Source organism: Rhinolophus sinicus, chromosome 13 (genome assembly GCF_057876585.1).
Source record: "Rhinolophus sinicus isolate RSI-liver-muscle chromosome 13, RSI-T2T, whole genome shotgun sequence".
NCBI lineage: Eukaryota > Metazoa > Chordata > Mammalia > Chiroptera > Rhinolophidae > Rhinolophus > Rhinolophus sinicus.
The window spans coordinates 25352170-25373919 of record NC_142513.1 but is presented as its reverse complement, the minus strand read 5'-3'; the positions used below and the strand labels follow the sequence as shown (position 1 = coordinate 25373919).

Here is a 21750-nt window from a genome sequence, read left to right as displayed (position 1 = left end):
GACAATGTAACTGTCAGAACCAGGCTCAAATATGACTCATATTTTGGAATTTTCAGACAGGGCATTTAAAATAATTATGATTAATATGTTAAGGGCTCTAATGGAAAAAGTATACAGTATGTAACAACAGATGGATAATGTAAGTAGAGAGATGGAAACTCTAAGAAAGAATAAAAAAGGAAATGCTAGAAATAACACTACAACAGAAATGACGAATGCTTTTGATGGGCTCATCAGTAGGCTGGACACAGCCAAGGAAAGAATCAGTGAGCTTGAAGATAGATCAATAGAAACTTCCCAAACTGAAATGTAAAGAGAAAAAACAATGTGGGGGGAAAAAAGAAAAAAAAAAGAACATCCAAGAACTGTGAGACAATTAAAAAAAAAATAACATGCATATAATGGGAATATCAGAAGGAAAAGAAAGAGGGAAAGGAACACAAGAAATACCTGAAATAACATAAGTAATAATGACTGAGAATATTTCAAAATTAATGACATAGAAAACCACAGATCCAGGAAGCTCACAGAATACTAAGGAGAATAAATACTAAAATATCTACACCTAGTCCTACCATATTCAAACTTCAGATCAAAGATAAAGAGAAAATCTTGAAAGAAGCCAGAGGAAAAAAATACCTTACCTATAGAGGAGCACGGATAAAAATTACAGTGAACTTCTTATCAACAACCAGGCAAACAAGAAGAGAGTGAAGCGATATATTTAAAGAGTTGGGGAAAAAACCCGCCAACCTGAATTCTATATCCAGCAAAATTATCATTCAAAAGAAGGGGGGGGGGGGGAGTACAGAAGAAATAAAGGCTTTCTCAGACAAAAAACAGGGAATTCATCACCAGCAGACCTGTCCTGCAATAAATGTTAAAAGAAGTTCTTCAGTTGTTAAAAAAAAAATTGTATAGATCAGAAACTTGGGTGTACGTAAAGAAAGGAAGATCATCAAAGAAGGAATAAAATAAAAGGAAATAAAACTCTTTTATTTTTCTTATTTTTAATTGATCTTAAAAGATAACTAATATTAGTAACAATGTATTAGGTGATTATAGCATATGGATTAGTGAAATGAAGAATAACAATTTTATTAAGGATAGGAGGGAAGAAATGGTAGTACTCTGATATTATCTGTACTATAGTATGGATACTCTGGTACCTGCACTACATATAAAGTAATATTGTATAATTTGAAGGTGGACTTAGATTAGTTATAAATTTATGTTGCAAACTCTGTGGAAACCACTAAAAAATGTCCAGCTTTCAATTGGAAAATCACCAGAAATCTCAAACTGAATGAGAAAAGACAAATATCAGACGCCAACACTGAGATAACACAGATGTGAGAATTAACAAACAAGGATTTAGAGCAGCCATCATAAAATACTTCAACAAGCAATTACAAATAGCTTTGAAATAAGTTTTAAAATAGCAAGTTTTAGCAAAGAAATGGAAGATAAGAAGAGCCACCAAATGAACATTTTAGAGCTAAAATATAATAATAAAAAATTAAAACTTAGTGAATGGACTCAACAGCAGAATGGAAAAGAGAGTAAAGCATCAGTGACTTGAAGGCAGAACAATAGAAATTACCCAATCTAAACAGCAGAGGAAATGCACTGCAAAGGCTGAACCTCAGAGGCCTATAAGACTATCACACACAAAAAAATCTTAACATTCATGTCAGTGGAGTATCAAAAAGAGAGGAGAAAGAAGATAGGGCTGAAAAAATATTTTAAAACATAATGGCTGAAAATTCTCCAAATTTGGCAAAAAATCCATGAACCTACAAATACAAGAAGCTTAGTGAATCTGAAACAGGATTAAACCTTGAGATATCCACACCAATACATAGCAGAGTCAAACTTCTGAAAAGCACAGACAAAGGAAAAATCTTGAAAAGTACAGACAAAGGAAAGCTGCTAGAGAGGAACAACACCCTACCTGTAGGGGAAAACAAGTTGAATGAAAGTGAATTTCTCATCAGAAACCATGGAAGCCAGAAGGAAGTGGCACATTTTTCAAGTGCTGAAAGAACTGTCAACCTAGAAATCTATATCCAGTGAAAATATCCTTCAAGAATGGAGAATCAAGACATGGGGGAATCCATTTCAGATGAAGGAAAACTAAGAATTTGTTGCCAGCACACCTACCCTAAAAGAATGACTAAAGGAAGTTTGGTCAAAATAGAAAGGAAATAATAAAAGGGAATCTTGGAATATTAAGGACAGAAGAACACAGTGATAAAATTAGTGCACCACTGAATTGTATAGTTTAAAATAGTGAGTTTAGTTCTTGTGGTAGCATTTTTTAGTTTTGTACATGCTGTCCTAGGAACCCTGATGAAACACTGGATTTTCAAAAGAGAAAAGAACACCATTCCATCTCTTTATAAATGAACACCAAACAGGGAAGAAGAATAAGAATTTTCAAATGTAGGGAACTTTGTCATTTTCTCTTCTGCAAGACCTGTGTATGGAGATAAAATACAAATGAAGGTAGGGACCTGGGTAGCACCCTCCTTTCCTGAATTTTAGCTTCCCCCCACATCTGCCTGTCATGTCAGCCAAGGTCCCCATTGTGAAAGTTCTGAACTGAATATTAATGGCAGTCAAATTCCAAACACACTTCCTCTATTTTTTTTAAATTTTAAGTTGTAAATTCACTCGCATTCTGGAATGACTAAGTGTCCAGTAGCAACCTTACAATATAGCCAAGATTAAGAACAAACATACATAAACTCACACACAAGTTACCTGTGGAAAAATAACTGTTAAAGGTGATCTTTTCCCCTATGCCTTTCAAAGATAATAAATCAACTGTTGATAAAATAAAATTGATTTCCATTAACTAATAGACGTTTTGTTTCTCTAGCAGTACACATCTAAGTCCCTGCTCATTTTTTGTTTTTATTGTTTTCTGACATCCAGGTAGTACAGTGTGTCTCACCAAAGGGACCCCTTGCTTGTTCAAGAACATACTTTTTTGGAGCTACTTACATTCCTTACTTGGGTAAGTCCCTATGTCGTCATCTTATCAACTTATTTAATGAATAGTTTCTCCCATGAAGTGGGACTCATGATTTACTACTTTGGTCAGAAGTTCATGTTGCCCAGTTTGTATGCCTCCAACTCCCTCTCTGATTGCAGGTGGAGGGTTGATGTGCTTGACACATTTCTCACAGAATGTATTTCAGGAGGAAAAACAATTGGCTCAACATATGTCAGTCTAACCATGTGCAAGCCCGTGCCCTCAGGGTCAGAGGGAAGGCAAAGGTGAATAAGTTCTAGGTGGAGATAACAGAAGGTGTGGGCTGCAGTGGGAGTTTGGATGACTCAGCCAGGGGCCCACACAACTCTTTGTGTGAGGACAGTGAAGAAAGGCCATGGCCGGAGGGTACCTGTGTGCTGGGAACAGTCGTAGGAGCCAGGGCTCCATCCAGAAAGACTGACCGGGGCTGCCCATCTTGCTGAGGTAACCAGAAACTACAGACATCCAAAGAGACAGGGAAAAGAACCTCTAGAATGAAGATCTCAGCACTGCTCCACAGTACGTCAGAAACCAGGTTTTCTCCTGGATGTTGTTATATGAGTCAGGAAACTGAAAGAAGCATGACTTGGGTCGGATAATTTAAGGAAATGAAGAAAGGCAGAACTGAGCCGCTTACTTACACTTCCTAGTTTAGAAAATTAAAGTAAAAGCAAAAACATTCCAGAACCTAAGATTTGGTATGTGTTCTCTGGGGTTTAGTGGTGATGCTGAGTGGGTTGTCAGTGTCAGGGCTAAAGGTCCTGAGAGAAGCTGGGTTTCACTGTCGTTGGTGCTTGTACAGTATTTAACATAAAAGGAAGAAAATGTAGTTCTTGACATCTCCTTTGAATTAAATTAAGAAATTCTAGCTCCATTGTAAAGTGTTTGCATCTCCTGTGATCTTGTCACATTCTTATTAGGTCCTCTTTCACAGGTGATGACAACAAGCTGCCCAAGAAAACTGAACAAATGTAAGTCTTCATTTTTATTTTATTTTATTTTATTTTATTTTATTTTATTTTATTTTATTTTATTTTATTTTATTTTCAAAGTTGGGTTACTCAGAAGTTACGGCTGTTCTGTCTTCCTCCTTTTGAAATCAGCAGTGGATAAGATGTCTGCTTTATGAGATGAGCAGAGCTCTGTAGTTTCCCAGGAGGTTCCCAGCCCCTCTCTATCAGCTGGGAGTCCAGGCTGGAGACCCTGCCACCTTTACTATCTGCTTCTCCTTCCAGAACTCAAGAGAATTCCTACCTGCACATCCATGCATTTAAGTGGCGTAACTCTTCTTAACGTTTTCTGCATAGTGCACTTTTTATTGGGGGATTTCCTCAAAAAAAGCATCCTGAAACCCATTGGAAGAATCTGTGTGAAACCCCCTCTGGTCTGAGGAGTGTTTCCTCTGGACGTGACACACAGACTTATGGAACAGAACTAGGGTCTGAACTCAGGCTGAGTAACATTAGAAAGATCCTAGTGTTGACCTCTCCCCCCACATAGAGTAGGAAACCAAAGAAAGGAAATAAACTCACTAATAGTTATATAGTTTGTTTGGGCTGCCTTCACAAAATATCACACACTGGGTGGCTTAAACAGCAGAACTTTATTTTCTCACAATGTGGAGGCTGGAAGTCTAAGATCAAGGTGCCAGCAGGGTTGGTTTCTGGTGAAGCCTCTCTCCTGAGTTGGAGACCACCGCCTTCTCACTGTGCCTTCACGTGGCCTGTCCTCTGTGTTCCTATGAGAGAGAGAGAGATCTCTGGTTTTTCTTTTTATAAGGTAATATAATCACACTGCAGAAATTTGGGAAAAAGAGAAAATAAAATCATAATTCCTCTTCTTTGGCACTATGCAATAGTATCTTAAAATGTATCTTCCTGTTTTTTTGTTTTGATTTTTAATTATACATTCAGGTTTTGTGTAGCAGTAATTATAGTATGTGTGTAATTTTTTGTGTGTGGGTTTTCTTTATCAACAAGTGACCCATATTCTGATATGTTGGTGGGTATGTATAGTCTTGCTGTGTACCTGCTTGTGCTTCCATGCCAGCTGTGCTTAGCCACTGCACTGGGTCCTCATTCTGGACGCTTAGACATTTCGCGTAAACAAAATCCCTGGTGCCCAGTGTCAGGGACTGGTATCGAGGGGTACTGAGGTACAGGGAGTTTCTGAATCACAGACTGGTGGAACTTGGGCCTTGTGGTGTCCCAGTGAAGGCAGCGCAGTGCCATTCAGGTACAGAGCAGCCCCTTCCCTTGTCGTGGGTCTCAGACCTCCCATCCAGGCCCATGGTATGAGTTAGTAGCCAGGCGGCTTTGTATTGAGCTGTTGTCTGAGAAGGCCAAGTAGGGGGGAGGCCTGACCAGTGTTGGTTCTGAGTGATGTTTGAATCAAGCTAGGTGGGAGGAAGGGCATCTTTATAGATCTTTGAAGTTGACCTCTATAAAGCTTCATCTGTAGTGTTCAGGTGGGGGGGATTCTGGTTTTACCTGGAAGTGGCCCAGCTCATCGGCAGTGTCCCCGCCTGACCCCTTCCTACCAGGGCATACCCCTCTACTTTTGCCTAGCCAACGGTCTTCAGGGTATGGTTGATGCTTGGAGCTGTCATTTTGTTACATGTCCTTTTTCTGTCCCTTTTTTCTACCTAACTCAAATCTCTTACCTACAACTTGGAGGCGTGGTGAGGGAGCCAAGGAGGAAATTGGAGGAGTTGGCAGTGTGGTGTGGTATAGTGGGAAAGCACCAGGCTGAGAGCAGGCCTGAGTTCGAGTCTGCCATTAATTTTCTGTGGTCTTGGACAACTTATTCCACCTCCAGAGGCTCTACTTGCTTCTTCTATAAGATGAGAGTTAGGCCAGATCATTTCTGTGGTCCCCTGCTTTCAAACCCCTGTCGCCTTCCTTTACCTGTTACAAGATTCTGGGGCTTAAAAACAGACATATTCTTAGGTGAGGCTTTATCAGCTCCTCGCCTGCTGTAATTATCCTAATGAGATCCTGGGTCTCTTTCCCCTAAAGCAGTGGTTCTCAACCAAGGGCAATTTCACTGCACCACTCCCAGCAGTCCCCACCACCACCAGTGCCATTTGGCAGAGTCTGGAGACATTTTTGGTTGTCACAGCTGGGGCTACTGCTGGCATCAAGTGGCTAGAGGCCAGGGATGCTGCTCACCATCTTCTAACGCACAGCACAGATCCCACAAAAGAATTATCTGGCCCCAAATGCTGAGATTGAGAAACCCTGCCCTAAAGGGAACTAGACCTGGATTTTCTAGGGACCTTGGTGGCAGTCCCTAGACTTGCAAAGAAGAAAACCTTATAATGACTTTGGAAGTGAGAAGTCAGAGAAAGAGCAAGATTGATGAGGAGGGAGGTGGTCCTTTAGGAGGGGAATGCTTCCCCTTAGAAGCACGCTCTATTCTCTAGGTCAGGTAAGCTGCTTGGAAAGTGGTCTGCAGCTGTTAATTTGAATTAAGTAGAACCCATCTTATCCCCAGAGTAATCTCTTTTGTCCCTGGAGGTTCCAGTAGCAGCCAGCTTTTAGCAGGCCTGGGGAGGAGACAACCTGATGGGGTGGTGCAGGTGGCCCCTGGAAAAGCAGCAAGTCTGTATCACGACACTGAAGGGATCCCGAATGCTTGGGTAGCTGCTCCTGTGCGTTGAGGGGTCAGGGAGCCCGCACAGTTTTCTATTGGTGGGTCATAAACATGGAGGGTTGGTCTTTTGAGCAGAATTAAGAAGAGCTGGCATTTCTTTCTTTAATCATGATTTGACAGAGAAAAGTATAAATCAGATGGGGCACATGGCTTTTAAAAAGTTTAGAAATCAACGAGGTCCATTTTTCACACTTTTCTCATTCTGTTTAAAAATCAGTCCCATAGGGAATGTCATTTTTGTGCATGCAGCTTTTGATGAAACCTTGTGATGCTGTAGTTAACCCTTATTTTTTGTTTTTAAAGTAGGCTCTTGTCCCAGGTATATGCTGCTGTTATTGAGGCAGTTCTGGCTGGTATTGCATGTTACGCTAAAACTTCCAGTCTAACAAAGGTAATTTTAATACCACGTTTCTCTTTCCTTAGAAGTTCTTTTAATGTAAAACTTCTGTCCAGCTGGGTGGGTGTTTTTGGCTTGGTTTTGGTTTGTTTTGATACCTTGCAGTACTACTCAGTTTCGTGTGAGCTTGGGCCTCAGTGGAGCTGGCACCAGACACAGAAGCCTTTAGAGCGCTGAGCTTACGCTGCCTGTACTGCCTGTGACCGAGCTGCCCTGGTCTTATGAATGACAAACTAATAACACTTCTTTGTAGATACCCGGTGGTGGTGCAGAAAACTCATTCTGTAGCAAGTCATTTTACTTAATAGTTTTTTTAAAAGTTAAAAAATGTGTAGATTATTCTACTGTGAATTTTAATAAAATTAGGTAAGTTTATGTTAAGCTACACAGTTTGATTTCCTGTCATTCAGTGTTTTAAAAAAAAAATAATCTAAAGATGAGAAAATCTGACTTGCCTTTCCTAGACAAGCACGTGTGTTCTCGTCCTCTGACCATTATCTTCCTTGCTGTTTTGCGGTTAACGTGCACTGCTGAGTTGGATTCCTATATCTGACCCAGTAAGGTGATGTGAAGAGTCGGCTTGATGCCTCCCAATGCCAATAGGACCTTTCCTGAAGGAAGCCATTTGACATTGGAAAGGTTGTGTATGATGTAGATACGAGAGAGATTGTAGTGTAGTCACCAGCTCCTTGCCATCTCCTCACTGAGCTTGGGTTCAAGTCGGTTCTCACACCTTTGTTTTTCAACTGATCTTTTGTAACTCTAGGTATTTGAATATTCTTAGAATTGGGCAGGAACCCTGAGGCCAGTAGTCCCCTCCTCCAGGGCCAGGGGACAGGGGAAGAGAACGAGCTTTTCCAGACCTCAACAGTGGCACCATCCCAGCTGGTCACAGCTCACCGGCCTGAATGAAGTGTTTCCTGTGAACCCCGCCAAAAAAAAGCAGGCACCTAAATAGTCCTGTAGAGGGGAGGGGCACAGTGTTCTCCTGGCCAGATGTTAGAAGGGCTCTTCCTATTGGTGATGTATACACTTTCCTGCTGTGAAAGCTAATTGCTTCTGGTTTGTTATTGGTTTTACAGGCCAAGGAGGTAGCTGAGCAGGTCCTGGTATCTGGGTTAGATGCCTTTGAGTTACTACAGTTTAAGGCAGCCGTACGGTAAGCAATGGCTTATGTATTCTTACAAGGAATGTTTTTTAATGTTTGATTTTTAAAGATCCTTTTCTTCCTTGTATGTGATATGCCATTTCTCCTTTGAGAAATGTTCTGGTAAAATAATGGGATATATGGAGGAGAATCATTTATGATCAGGGCTTTGAGAGGGCAGGGAGCCACAGATGGAGGAGGTGTATGAGAAAGAGTCAGACACATGTCCTAACGCTGGAATGGGAGGCAGAGCAATACTGGACCCATTAGAGACCTGACAGACGCAGTTCAGAGGTTAAAAAAGTGAAACTGGGAACAGAAGTGGTGAGGTTTGTTAGGGTCAGGGGCCCTGGGCGTGTGAAAACAGTCACTGCTTAGAGAGGCTTGCCTTGGGCTTTATCTGCCTCTCACATGATAGAAACCCTGAGCTTGGCTGTGTCTCAGACACTCTAGACATTTGGCCTCCCGGCATCTTCCCATCACACATCTCCTGGCACGTCACAGTGTATCTCCGTGTGGTCCTTTTCCATAGCTAAACCTTCCTGAACCTAGTTCACTTCACCCACTGTTGTATATGGGGCCCACTAAGTACACTGCTATCAAAGGAGGCAAAAGACACCAATATTGGGGAGTTTCTTTAGAGCACTTCTGGGATGTGCCCTGTGCTGCCTCAGCTCCATGCCTCACAGTTTCTTACATCTACAGCCCTGGGTAGTGAGAAGGAGCATTTAAAAAGATAAGTCAGTCAGTTGATCTAACAAGAAGAATTCTATTGGGGTGGCCGGTTAGCTCATTTGGTTAGAGCGTGGTGCTGATAACACCAAGGTTGCCGGTTCGATCCCCGCATGGACCACTGTGAGCTGCACCCTCCTTTAAAAAAAAAGAAGAATTCTATTTTTGCAGCCGCAGGAGTGGAGGGAAAGGCCACATTTCTTTGGTGCAAGATTTTAAGCTTACCTCAGGTCTCCTTTCCTCTGGGTCTTGTAGCTCTGGCCATGAGAGAGAGAGAGGAAGCTTGTTCCCTTAAGGGCTTGCACTGGCCTAGACTGTCTTTTCCTGTTGACCTAAGTTTGAAGAGGCGTCTCTGCTTTCCAGCTGTGTGACTTTGGACAAGATAGGGAGCTCTCTGTGCATCTGTTTCCTCATCTTTCCACCTCGTAGAGTGATTGGGCGTGTAAATGTTAGCTGCTCTGACTCTGGTCGTCTCTGTTACCACAGACATGGCTGACATAGACATTCCATTCCTCCTTTCCTCTGGGCCTTGCCAGGTCACAGCCTTTCCAGGGCAGGCTACCTCGCAATCCCTAGGCCGTCTAAGCCTGGGCGTACCACACTAGCTGAAGGAAGGAACAAAGAGAGAACAGTAGGCAATGGGAGGAGAGTCTCCCAGGGCCAGACCTCTACCTAGAGCCTCACGCCCTTCTCTCCACAAGGTCACTCACTGAATACCCTTGAACGGCATCAGGTTAGCAAGTCACCTCCCAAGAGGAACACAGGACCTCTGCTGGGGCCTCAAGCAGGGATGGCAGCTGCACCCAAAGGTGCTGAAGGAGGAGGAGGATCAGGACAGTACGTCAAGGCTGTGGGTTAGGAGACCTCGCGCCACTAGAGGGTCACTCCCAGTCTGCATTGGGCAACACTCCTGTCACATGGTTCTTTCCTGCTCTGTCCAAAAGTCAAGATCGCCCTGAGAATCCGCACAGAGGCCGGGCCATGACTGGAGTGAGACGCTGGCCCCACACTTGGCACGGGCTCAGCGCAGGTGCAGCGCAGCAGCAGGTGTCTGGGGAGGCACCTGCCCGTGGTCAGCAAGAACAGGTTGACTTTGCTTTTGTTTTCTGTCTGCAGCTCCAAGATGGCTTTTCATATACATGCTGTGAATAATCAGGGAAGGTGAGTATTTGTTTGTGGTGCATCCTCATTTGGGCGAGTTTTGGGAGCAAAAACAGAAGAAAGGCTACCTTATAGCTGCTAGAGGGGTGGTCTTCTCACTCCAGGGTTGAGCTTGAGGCTGGCTGTACTCAGCCGAGACCTTGTACGCTTAGTGCTTCCCACTGAACACTTGATGGGTGGGAGCAGGCTGTGGGCCCAGTTCCCTCCAAGTAGCCTGCCTACTAATTCTGCATGCATGCAGCCCAGTATTTTGAAAACCCATGAGAGAAATCTGGGTCTCTGGGTTGCTGCCATGTTGGTAAAAGAGAACATTGTAAATGCAATGAATGTCCCTCCCATGTCTTTCCTCTTCTAGAATCGTGCCTCTGGACAGTGAAGATAGCTTATACTTTGTGAAGACGGTAAGCAGAGTTCTTACAGGTCAGCTGGCAGGGAATGGCCTATAGAGGGACATCTGTAAGGGGTGAGGTAGGAGTGGGTGGGAGTCTTGGGCATCCCATTACATACCTGAGGAAACTGGTCTATTCTCAGAACTGTTCCAGCTGCAGCTGTGGTGGGCCTGTGCTTCTGGAGGGTGCCCAGGTGGCTGTGCCAGGCCGCCACATCCACACTCCTGTGCCTAGGCGCCCCTCAGTCCAAGGTCTTAGCTGGGGGCTAGGGAAAGAACCCTCTTCCTAAGGTTAGAAGGGCTTCCTCCAAGTGACTGTGATTTCTCTGGGAGCTGAGAAGCCTGCCTCAACACAGACCGACAAGTTTTCAGTGGCTTCTAAGTGTTCCAAGGCCTCTGTTGATACCCTTATCAGAGGCCTGTGAAAATAAACAAAAACAAAAAACCAGAACCCTGAGGGAAGTGGGGTAGTCAGAGCAGAGCTTTCCGACCCATGTGCTGGGGGCACACCGACAGGTCAGGGGAATGGTTTAGAGATACAAAAATATTGGTCCCTGGGTGGGCTGGCATGGCCTAGGGGAGCCAGATTTTCTAGACTGGTTGCTCCCAGCCACAAGCCGCGTCCCTCATTTACTCTAGTGCATCCTGATGTGAAGATTGGCAAGCAATGCATGAGAGGATGGTGGACATGCAGCCAGGATCCTGGTTGCAGTGTATGTGGGCACAAGTTATACCTTGAGTCTGTTCTGTGCCTACTGCCTGAGCTTTAATTCCAGTGAGTTTTTGGTAACAGAGCTAGGTGGGCAGCGATGGGTGACTCAATGCAAATGCAAGCCTGCCACCATCACCAGTGGAAAAGCAGTAGTGTTATGTACAGAGAGAAATTTTTAAGGTTGTGAGTAATTTCTGTTTTTATAATGTATCTGCTCCTATATCTGTCTGCATTTTGTGTTGACGTTCTTTTAGAACTAATTGAGACTTTTTTATGACATCATCAAGATGCTGGGAAATGCTTTCTGATATTTAGGCGATAATGCTGTATCTCCTTGCCAGACTTTAAATTCCCTGACTTCCCTCCTTAGACTCTTGTGCAGTGCTCTGGAAGGTGCTTTGCACAGAAGTGGGTGATTAGGAGTCCAGTAGACTCACACTACTGTGTTGAGTATGCATTCAGCAGCCACTAATGAGATTGGAAAGGAGAAATGGGAAGTTGGTGCTTTCTGTCGAAATCCCATCCTCTCTTCCAGGCAGAAAGGAAGTTCTGCCTCCTGCAAGCTTCCCTATTGATTTCTCCTCACAAGTACTTACAGTTTGTACTACATAAATCAGGAAGTAATTATACTAAGGTGTCATATGATGACTTTTTATAAGAATGCTCTCATCTCTCCAACTGCTGTAGGCATTAGAAGGTTTCCTAAGATAGGGACCATGTTTTATATATTTTCTCCCAATGCCACATGGTGGGAAGCACACAGCAAGTGTCTAACAAATGCTACATGTATTCTTTTTCATGTTCTCTCTCCCCTTACTCAATACTAGATGCCAAATATGAAAGTGAGAGATTAGGAACCCACAGGATTTGTCTTCCTAATTAATCTGGGAACCAAAGACGTGGGGTTCCCACTGTCACTTAAGAGGAACCATGTAGCCCAGTAAGGTTCTGTGTCTTCAGATGCTCAGAATTATTTGAAACAGATTTAGATTAACTTTCCAATTGTGGAGACTAATTAGAAAGTTAGCTAAAATACAAAATCCTACCTGTCACTTTGTATATTCTTTTTATCATGACAACATGGAAAATTAGCACTTTGGCTTTAATTGTGTGTGTTTTCTTTTCAACTTTTTTTTTTTTTTTAAGAATCTAGCAATTCCTTCAAGAGCCCTAGGTCTTTTTTGTATCTGTCCTAAGGGTGGAATGGGACCCAGGCTTCAGGAGATCTGCACCTAGCCATTTAGTGACGTCAGGCCAGGAGGGGACAGGACCTGAGAGGGCTCATCGTGCTACCTACACCCATGTCCCTCAACAGATTGTCATTGTCATCTCAGACCCTGGCTCTGGCTCATACAAATTCCTACATTTCTGCTAGATTCCCCCAGAATTGTTCCATTTTCACTAGTTTTAACTGATAAATTAGGGCTTTTTTTTACCAGCCATTCAGGAGCTCTGTCTGAGTTGCTCCAGTTTTTTTTCTAGCTTGTTGAATCCTCTAGTTTTTGTCTTTCCATAAAAGCTTAAATACCTTAATTTTCTTGGTACTGAAAGTAGCATTTGTAGGTTTTGACATGTACCCCAAAATATCCATGAAGACACATATACCAAACGAATGACCACCTTTCCAGACTTGCTCAGAATTTGAGCGCTCACCAAACCAGGAGTTAGTGAGAGTATGGACGTGCTGGGATGTGAAGAGTATGTGAGTGTACAGAAGCCTAGAAGAAACCCCTCCACCTGGGGGCTAATCACAGTTAAGAATGAAGGCGGTTGTGTTGCCTGTTAGGGAGGATAAGCAGTTTGAGGGAATTTATAGGAACATAAAGATACTCTCCTAGCCCAAGTGTGTCTCTGATCATGAAGTAATTGTAAGGAAGCTTGTGTAATCCTGAAGTCATCTCCCAGCTTTGATATATTTCAGGATAACTTGAGTTTTTCTTAGAGACTCTCCAGTATTCTTTTGAAATGCAACTTAAAGCAGTATTTTGTGGGCTGTTTTTTACGGATCTGTCCCTGAAGGTTTAAGACTGACAACTGGTCTAACTCTGTTTTCTAATTTGCTATAGGCTTGTATGACTGTCTATGACATTCCGGACTTGCTGGGAGGAAGGGGGTGCTTAGGATCTGTGGTCTTCTCAGAATCATTTTTAACATCTCAGATCTTGGTGAAAGAAAAGGGTAAGTATCTATGGTCTTTGGAGAGCAAAGCTTGAAATTTTTTTTTTTTTGGGGGGGTGGTCAAAATAAACCATAAACTAAGTCAAAAGACCAGCAATAAACTTGTGAAGATATTAGGACACTTATAATAAACAAGGAATATATCCTAATTTAATGAAGAGTTCTTACAAATTAATAAGGGAAAGACAAGCTACCCAATGATAAATGGGCAAAAAATACAAATGGGCAGTTCACAGACATGAAGAACAAAACAGGGAGATATATTTATATATAACGTATATATTATCTTCACATATGCATACATATGAATATGTACAGCCTTACTAGTAGTCAAGAAGTAGCAATTTGAAACAATTAGATCCAGTTTTTTTGCCCATTATGTTGACAAAAAAATTCTAGAGAATGATAATATCCAGTGCTGGTAGGATGAGCCTGATCATGTTTTGTTTGATTTTTATTATGTTCCCATGTACTACCTTGATAAAAATTGTAAATAAAAAGGACTAATTCCCAGAACTCTTCATTTAAATGTGTGTTTCTATTTGTTGTAAAAATTAATGGAGTTAATCACATGGGGAAACCTTTCATTAGTCTCCCTGTCACCAGATGAGGAAGTTTTCATTTTCTGAGGGCATCAGACTCTGTATTAATAAGAGGAGCCCTTGCTACTGAGAAGCGGAAGGGCGTTAGCCATCTGGGGCCTGCAAGGTGGGCTCAGGTGGTGGGCAGTAACCTGTATGTCTGTGGTCTTCCTACAGATGGCACTGTTACCACAGAAACCAGCTCCATAGTCCTGACAGCTGCCGTACCCAGATTCTGCTCCTGGCTGGTCAGTGTCGTTCAAGTGGAGTGGGCGTAAACATGGAGAAATCGGGAGAGCATTTGAGGAAGGGCCTCTTCATTGGGTCTCTGGTGGAATGTCAGATCCTGAACTAGCTACTGTTCAAGAGTGGAAGTTTTTATCTCAGCTCTTTCTCTTTATACAAACGAATCTAGTTTCTTTAACTTTCTTATAATCTTGGAAAAGTTCTAAAAGAAAGGAACTAAGTTATCTGGGTCCCTGTTAAATTGTGAAAGGAAGAAATTAACAGCCTCATTTTATAGATGAGGAGGCTGAGGCTTAGAAATTGGTCAGCCTGTCCAAGGTCACACAGATAATGAGTGGATCATGTGGCTCCCTTGTCTGATGAGAATAGTTAGTGCTAAGTTTGTACAGCAGTGTGTCTCTCTCTATGTGTGGAAAGGTCCCATCTTCCTTGGTGGGACTTGGTCTGAAACTCGGGTGCCTTGGAACGTAGAAAGTATGACAGCAGTGAGTCTGGTAATGATCTAAGTACCCATTTTAGAAGCTGTTTATATTCTGTTTCTACAGTTCTGACTTGGATAGGGAAGAACAAGAGTTATCTTCTAACATGAACATGTTTAAATGAGAATGTGCTCAGAAAATATTTTTATGTTGTCTTTGCTTCGTCCCTAAAAATAGTTGTTTTTTTCTCTGAAGTGAAATGTAAGGGGAGAGTAACACATCCTCTCTACATATCATAAGCTCATTTAGCTGGACCTCAAGTCCCAGTGAGAGAGCCCACCATGGCCTTGGGCTCTGAGCCTTGATGACCAATAGCCAACTGTGCCACCTGTCAGACCTGAGAGACTGGATTTGGTGGAGGGACACCCAGACAGTCCCCTGGAAATAGTTGAACACGGGGTGGGGGAGGGGCACCTAGCAGAGTTCTGCCCTTGAAATAGTACCTGAAAATCTGTACTCCTTTTGGACACAGGTAGACGATAATGAAGTAAAATTGTCTGAGAAAACCCAGCAAGGAGTGAAGGTAAGCAGCCTTCTTATTCTTAGTGTTAATATATCAAAATGAAATGTAAACAATTTATAAAGGTAATTTAAAATATCTCATCTTAGGGCTCTTCTAAAGGATCTGTACTTCTTTGGCTCAATTCCTGTTTGCATTCTTTCCCTTCCCAGTAGAGCTCTAGAAATAACCATTTATGGGGTACACACTTAGAGGGATTCTTTCTACCACTTAAACCTTTTGGGTGTGTGTGTGTGTGTGTGTGTGTCTCCAAATACCATTAAAAGCAGATCTCAGAATGGCCTATGCATACAGAGCTAGAGATTAAAGCTTTAGTCCAAGGAGAGCTGCCTCTGGTGAATATAAATCCACTGGAACTTGAACAAGCATGGCAGGCTTTGGTGCCCGGACTCAGTGAGGACCTTACATTCTTTTTCTCAGCACAAATCCAGGATTCCAGTAACATAACAAAGAGCCAGGCAATGTCAAAGGCAATGGAAGAAGTTGGGTATATCTGAGGCTGACACAGCTGCTTTTGTAGACAGACAAACTTGGGCAGGACTTTCGATCTGTGAATGTTTATGCTATAAATCACTTGCTCTTTGTGTTTGTTTTTTAAAGGGGGATGAATGTTTCCTGGGCACTTTTCTAACAGGAGGAGAAGGAGCATATCTTTATCCCAGCAATCCACAGTGCTGGCCTGAGGAAGGTGAGCTGGTCTGGGTCTCTCTTTTGCAAGGATGTTGTGATTAATGATACATGTGATATTTGAAAAGAGTTGTTGGTGTAGAAGTGTTTGGTTTTGTGTGTTTTTTTTACAGCTTTTCTCCTTTGATCCACTCATTTTGCAGATGAGCAGATGAGGAAACTTGTGCTAGGAAGGGCTGGCCCAGAACTGTACCTGGTCCTCTTGTTGCTGCCTGAGAATTGCTCAGAATGGGCTAGAGCAACATGTCCAGAAATAGAATCTGTGGACCTAAACAGAAATCTGGATGAGTTTTCTATTGTTATGTAACAAATTACCACAAATTCAGTAGCTTAAAACAACACACATTTATTATCTCGCAATTCTCTAGGTCAGAAGTTCAGGGCAGGCTTGGCTGAATTCATGTCTAGGGTCTCCTAAGCCCAAAGTCAAGGCATCAGCCAGACGAGACTCTTATCTGGAGGCTCTGGGGAAGAACCTGCGCCCAGACTCATCCAGAGTGTTGGCAGAATCCGGTTCCTGCGGGTTGCGGAACTAAGATCCCTGCTTCATTGCTGGCTGTGAGCCAGGACCACTCTGAGCTCCTCCTCCCTGGGGGCCTTGCCCTGTGACTCCTCCATCAGCAACACTGAACCTCCCTTGCGTTGTTGAATCTCGCATTCTTTTACTCTCTGAATTCCTCTTCTGCTACCAGCCAGAGAAAACTGAATATAAAAGGCTCCTGTGATTAGAGGAGGCCCACTCAGATAATCTCCCTTTGCCCTGTAAGATTACATGAACAGCAGAGTGACATCCAGGGTGAGTGTTGGGGGGCCGTCTTAAAGTTACGCCTACCACTCTACCCTCTGGCCCCTACGGTGCACGCCTCTCCCACGTGCAAAATACAGTCACCCCTTCCCCAGGGCCTCATCCCATTATGGTAACAGTTTAAAGTCTCAAATCTCATCAGCTCAGAAACCCCAAGTCTCATCATGCAGATGATCTAAATGAGGTGCAGATGGGGCTCTGCAGCGTGTAGTCCATTGTGTAATCTCCATCTGTGGACTTGTGAAACCACAGAGACAAGTTATCTGCCCCAGCCCTCCCTCCCAACACACAAGGTGGGACTAGCATAGGATAACAGTGACATTCAGGTTCAAAAAGGGAGGACATGGAAGGTAAAAAGGAGTCACCGGTCCAAGGCAGCTTTGAAATGCAGCTGAGCAGACTCCAGTTCCTGGCTCAGGTGTCACAGCCCTGGACTAGTCCTCCTGGGTCCTTCCCTCTGCCCCTGGGGCTCATGGTTCCACCCTCTGGACTCTACGTTTTGCCCTCTGGGCTTGTGGCTACGCCTTTGTTCTCCTTCCTTTTTCATGAAGATGGTACTTTGTAGCTGAGTAGTTTTATCAGCCTACTTCTTAACAGTAAAATTTTGGGGATACTACAATCGTTCGTCTGTCCCTTTCCATCTAAGATGGCAGTGTTTCTGCTGATATAAAATTCTCAAGAACTTTGTTGGTCTTGTATGGATTTCATGGGGATTCATGCTCCCTTTTGGTTTCCTCAAAATAACATTTTCTTATGAGTCCTATTCTTGCCCTGTTAGATATAGACATTTTGTGGAGGAAGAGTTGTGACTTACTACACACATTTATCAATCTCTTCTAAGCAAATCCCCTTTCTGGATAATTTGTTCTTGAAAATATTCTTTCTGGTGGCACTTTTCTCAGATCCTGCTTTTCCCGTTAGTTTCTGGCTAGTTGCACCTACCAGCATTGACATCTCTGGCTAGTTGGTATGTTGGCCTTCCCTGAACGTTTGCCACTTTGCTATCATTTTTGACATCACTAGATACAGAACTGTCTATGCTTTGCCCAGATAAAGTCAGCCCTTTTGGCAGGCCTGCCCTTCTCCCTCATAAGACCACAGAGCTAGAGTGGAGGGCATGTGAATAGCCTCTTGCTAAAACACCACAGATGTCCACTCTTCTTATCAAGCTTCAGTAGAATTTCTCAAATGATGCGTCTCAGTTTTGTTGTATAACGATGGTCCATTTCCTAGTCCTTAAATTGTTGTAATGAACCACTAGGAACCACTAGTCCAGTTTTGCGGCTGCCTCCTGGGGAGAGGGTTTGCCACAGTCCTCACAGCCATTTCAGAAGTCCCATCCCTCAGGACTTTTGGCAGATATTTTCACTTAAGGAATTCTAGGTTGACAGTTTCTTCCTGCGCTTTATAGATGCTGCTCCACCTTACTCTTCTTGCTTGCATTGTTTCTGAACAGACATCTACTGCCGTCCTTATCTTTGTCCCTTTCTGAGGGTTTTTTCCCCCCACTCCAGATTTTCTTTCTTCCTATCACAGATTTTAAGCCATTTGATTTTTATGTGGTACGATTTTGGTGTGGTTTTCTTCACATTGCTTGTGATTGAGATTCTTTTAGCTTGTTGATTGATGAATTTTCTCAAATTTGGAAATTTTTTGGCCATTATTTCTTTAGTTTTTTTCCCCCCTCTCCTTCAGGGACTCCAGTTTCATAGGTTTGATCGCCTGAAGTTGTCCCACAGCTCCATGATGCTCCATACAATTATTTTCAGTCATTTTGCTCTTTGTGTTTTATTTTGCATAGTTTCTATTTTTATATATTCCAATTTACTAACCTTCTGCATTGTTATTATGTTTGTTAAATTAGCATTTGTTAAGTGGACCACAGGGTGCTAGATGGTGAGCCAAGTTCAACAAAAGACCACAAAAGGAATTGAAACAGAGACGTTTAGAGGAAGTACGGCAATGCCTTGGGGAGCCACACAGGGAGGGCAAGGCAGGATACAGGCAGAAAGAGTGGCAGGACCTGGGGCACATGCCTCTGTTAGGGTCCAGGGGTGGGCTGCTTTGGGATTCCCAGCCTAAGGCCAGATTGGTCAATTCAAACCAAAAAGTGGGGTTTTGGTATGCTCCCCAGGGCTCTTATCTGAGGGGTGCACCGGGGAAGGTGCGAGGAGGCTGGGGAGACTTTTGACCGCAAGGGCTGTTGGAGAAGTCATCTCAGGAACTTACATCTGCTTGCGACTGGGCTGTTACCTAGAGCATGCGCTTGCATAGGGGGCTTCTGTCAGTCTAAGGCCCCTGCAGGCCTCTTGGCCAGACAAAATGGGCGCTGAGCAGCAGTACTATGCAGTAGCGGAGCTAAACTGCCAACAGCTGTGTAATGCCGGTAACCTCATCCAGTGTAGTTTTCTTTTCAGACTTTGTATATTTTATCTCTAGAAGTTTGACTTAATTTTTTACATCTTTCATATTTTAAGTTAACATGGTTCAATCTTTCTTCTAGCTTCTGGCACATACGGGATACAGTTACAATAATTGTTTTAGTATATTTTTCTTCTAGTCCCATCATCTGGACCTTGCTTTTAAGCTTTGTTAGGCAGGAAGCAAAGCAGCATTTAGTTTAGGGATAATTGTACCCCTCTATTGAGACACAATCCTTCTGAGTACTCTACCTGACGACCCTGTGAAGTAGGAGGTTTTCCACTGTGGCTGGTGGGATTGAGCAGACAGTCCAGTGCAAGATATGGGTTGATGTTCTTTGTTTTACATAGGAATGTCCAGTTTTTCCAGCACTACTTGTTGAAAAGACGTTTCCCCTTTGAATTGCTTTTGCACCTTTGTTGAATATCAACTGACCATTTATTTACTATTTCCCACGGCCTCAGTGGATGGTTGGCACTCAGGCAGCTCCATCATTCTCCCCGTAGTTCTTTCTAGATTCCAGGGTGTTTTCTCCCATTGGGCAGCGATTGCTTAGCAGTGAGAAGCAGCAGCACAGGTCGCACTGACATACAGGGCAGTCAGCACAGCCTGAGAACTCTGGTGGCCATGCTGAGTTTCAGCTTCCTGTGATGGGAAGGCCCAGGAAGCGGTCATCCGCTGTCTGCTGCCTTCGTTCTGCACCCTCTCATGTGTTCCCTTGTGCCCACGTGAAGCTATTACGGGACATTTAAAAGAGCAAGTTCTCTGTAGCACTAGACATGAATGAATCCCACAGCATGAATGACTGAGGAACAGGATGTTGAGAGAGGTCAGCAAGTCACAGAAGGATGGGTTTCTGGGTTTTCTGGTTTGGGTGGTTTTCTTTAAACCATATGTAGACATTTCACACATTCACACACACAGAAAATGAAAATTATCCAGCCGTTATGTCATAATGTTTCCCCAGCAGTGATGAGTGTTCCCTCTTCACACAGGTTGGGCCGTCAGAGGATTTTTATTTGTACAGCCAGTTGTCTGAAGGAGGACAAGCCAAATTCTTCATTGACACTTGGTGTCTCTTTTTGCCCTGAAGGCTCGTCCTTCTCTTATTGGCTTCCTGGGGGTGCAGAGGTCAATCAAAGACCGAATCATGCTGCAGTCCCCTGCTGCTTCATGGGTAGTAAGAAGGCATATCCTCTCACCTTGGGTTTTCACACTCACAGAATGGAGCAAGAGCCCATCCACTAAGGGCACCAAGGATTAGACAAGGAACCAGAGAGATCTAGTCAGGGGTTGGCTACCCCAGTCACTATGAAACCCCTGCAAAGGCCTGTCCCTTCCGACCATAGTCTGATAAGTCATGAATCCAGCGCAAGTACCAGAAAAGTGGATTAGGATCTAAGAGAACAGCCAGGGCACTGGCACTGGGCCACCCAGTGAGTCACTTCAGTTATCTCAGGCCTGCTCTGGGAATAATGACAGAGTTACTCCCAGAGCCAGACTGAGGGGTAGCTGCTGCACCAGTACGAAAACCAGTTCTTGTTTACGAGTCCCTGCCCTGGGCCAGGCCCCACAAGGAGTGTTTCCAACACTGCCTGGTGAAATTCTTTCCATTTTGTTTTGAGGCTTCAGCGTCTAGAGGGAGAGAAAGTGCTGGAGATGACCTCCCTGATTTCCTTCTTCCCCTAGCTTCCCAGTGAGGACTTGGAATGTACTGACTCTCAGAGCTGTGCTCTTTTCTGGAAGCTTTGGGAGGATTTTGAGGTTTGTCCAGGAGGCTTTTGAATGGTATTGGACTTATTTCTGAGAAGCTTCTTGTTAGAGGTACACAGGAGGAGGGTGAGTCCAGGACATGGAAGGGTGTGGATACTAAGCAATAGGTATGGGAACAATTTCTACCTCCTGACACCTGTTGACTCTCTTTTCTCTGTAAACAGTAGGTAGAGTCATCTTGTGGCCGGAATTGATGAGGTTGTGGTATTCGGAGAGTGTTGAAGATCTTGGCTGGGCCCTGGGGGGGGGTTGGTGGGAGGGGTTGGGAGACGGCAGTGGAAGGACTGCTGGGCAGGACCGTGGGCTTGTTGAGGGTGAGGAAGCAGAGACCGCCCGTCGTCAGCTTAGCCACACATGGGCTTTGGAGAGAGCATAAGGAAAGGGAAAGGGGTGAGAGAACAGAAGGGGTCCAGTGTGGTACAGTGCCCTGGCAACCTGTGTTCTGTACCTGGCTGCACCATCCCATAGTTCTGTGACTTTTGGGAAAATCTCTCTAAACTTGCGTTTCCCCATTAGTCCTATAAGGAGAATAATATTTCCTTTTATAATTGTCGTGAAGATGGAAAACTCGTGCATATGACATGCTTGGTACTTAGAAAATACTGAGTAAAATCTGTTTCCATCCCTTCTCCTGACAAAAGGGATTAAAAGTAGGTCCTGCCCCAGGGATCTTCCCTGGATGTGGATGAGAGGAAAGTCAGAAATGTCTGAGTAACGGGAAAATAGGGGGAGTGAAGGCTTCGAAGGCTCATGACATCAGAGGATGAGGTTTTTGAAGTGAGGTAGCTAGAAGGATGATCGGGCCTGTGGTCGGTCAGAGAGTAGGTTC

The 21750-nt window shown here is 43.7% G+C and overlaps 1 protein-coding gene across 3 annotated transcripts in view; it reads left to right on the top strand.

Annotated features, from left to right (window-relative positions):
• DNAAF9 (dynein axonemal assembly factor 9) overlaps window positions 1-21750 on the top strand; it is a 116834-nt gene that overhangs the window by 46848 nt on the left and 48236 nt on the right. For 2 of the 3 annotated variants that reach the window (XM_019733763.3, XM_019733761.3), the window contains exons 11-20: window positions 2941-3022; window positions 3975-4011; window positions 6998-7085; window positions 8174-8250; window positions 10087-10131; window positions 10487-10532; window positions 13298-13409; window positions 14168-14238; window positions 15188-15238; window positions 15836-15923. In XM_019733763.3, coding sequence (XP_019589322.3) covers window positions 2941-3022; window positions 3975-4011; window positions 6998-7085; window positions 8174-8250; window positions 10087-10131; window positions 10487-10532; window positions 13298-13409; window positions 14168-14238; window positions 15188-15238; window positions 15836-15923 — 697 coding nt within the window. The remainder of the gene's footprint in view (window positions 1-2940; window positions 3023-3974; window positions 4012-6997; window positions 7086-8173; window positions 8251-10086; window positions 10132-10486; window positions 10533-13297; window positions 13410-14167; window positions 14239-15187; window positions 15239-15835; window positions 15924-21750) is intronic. The other variant, XM_074318060.2, reaches the window with a different exon arrangement.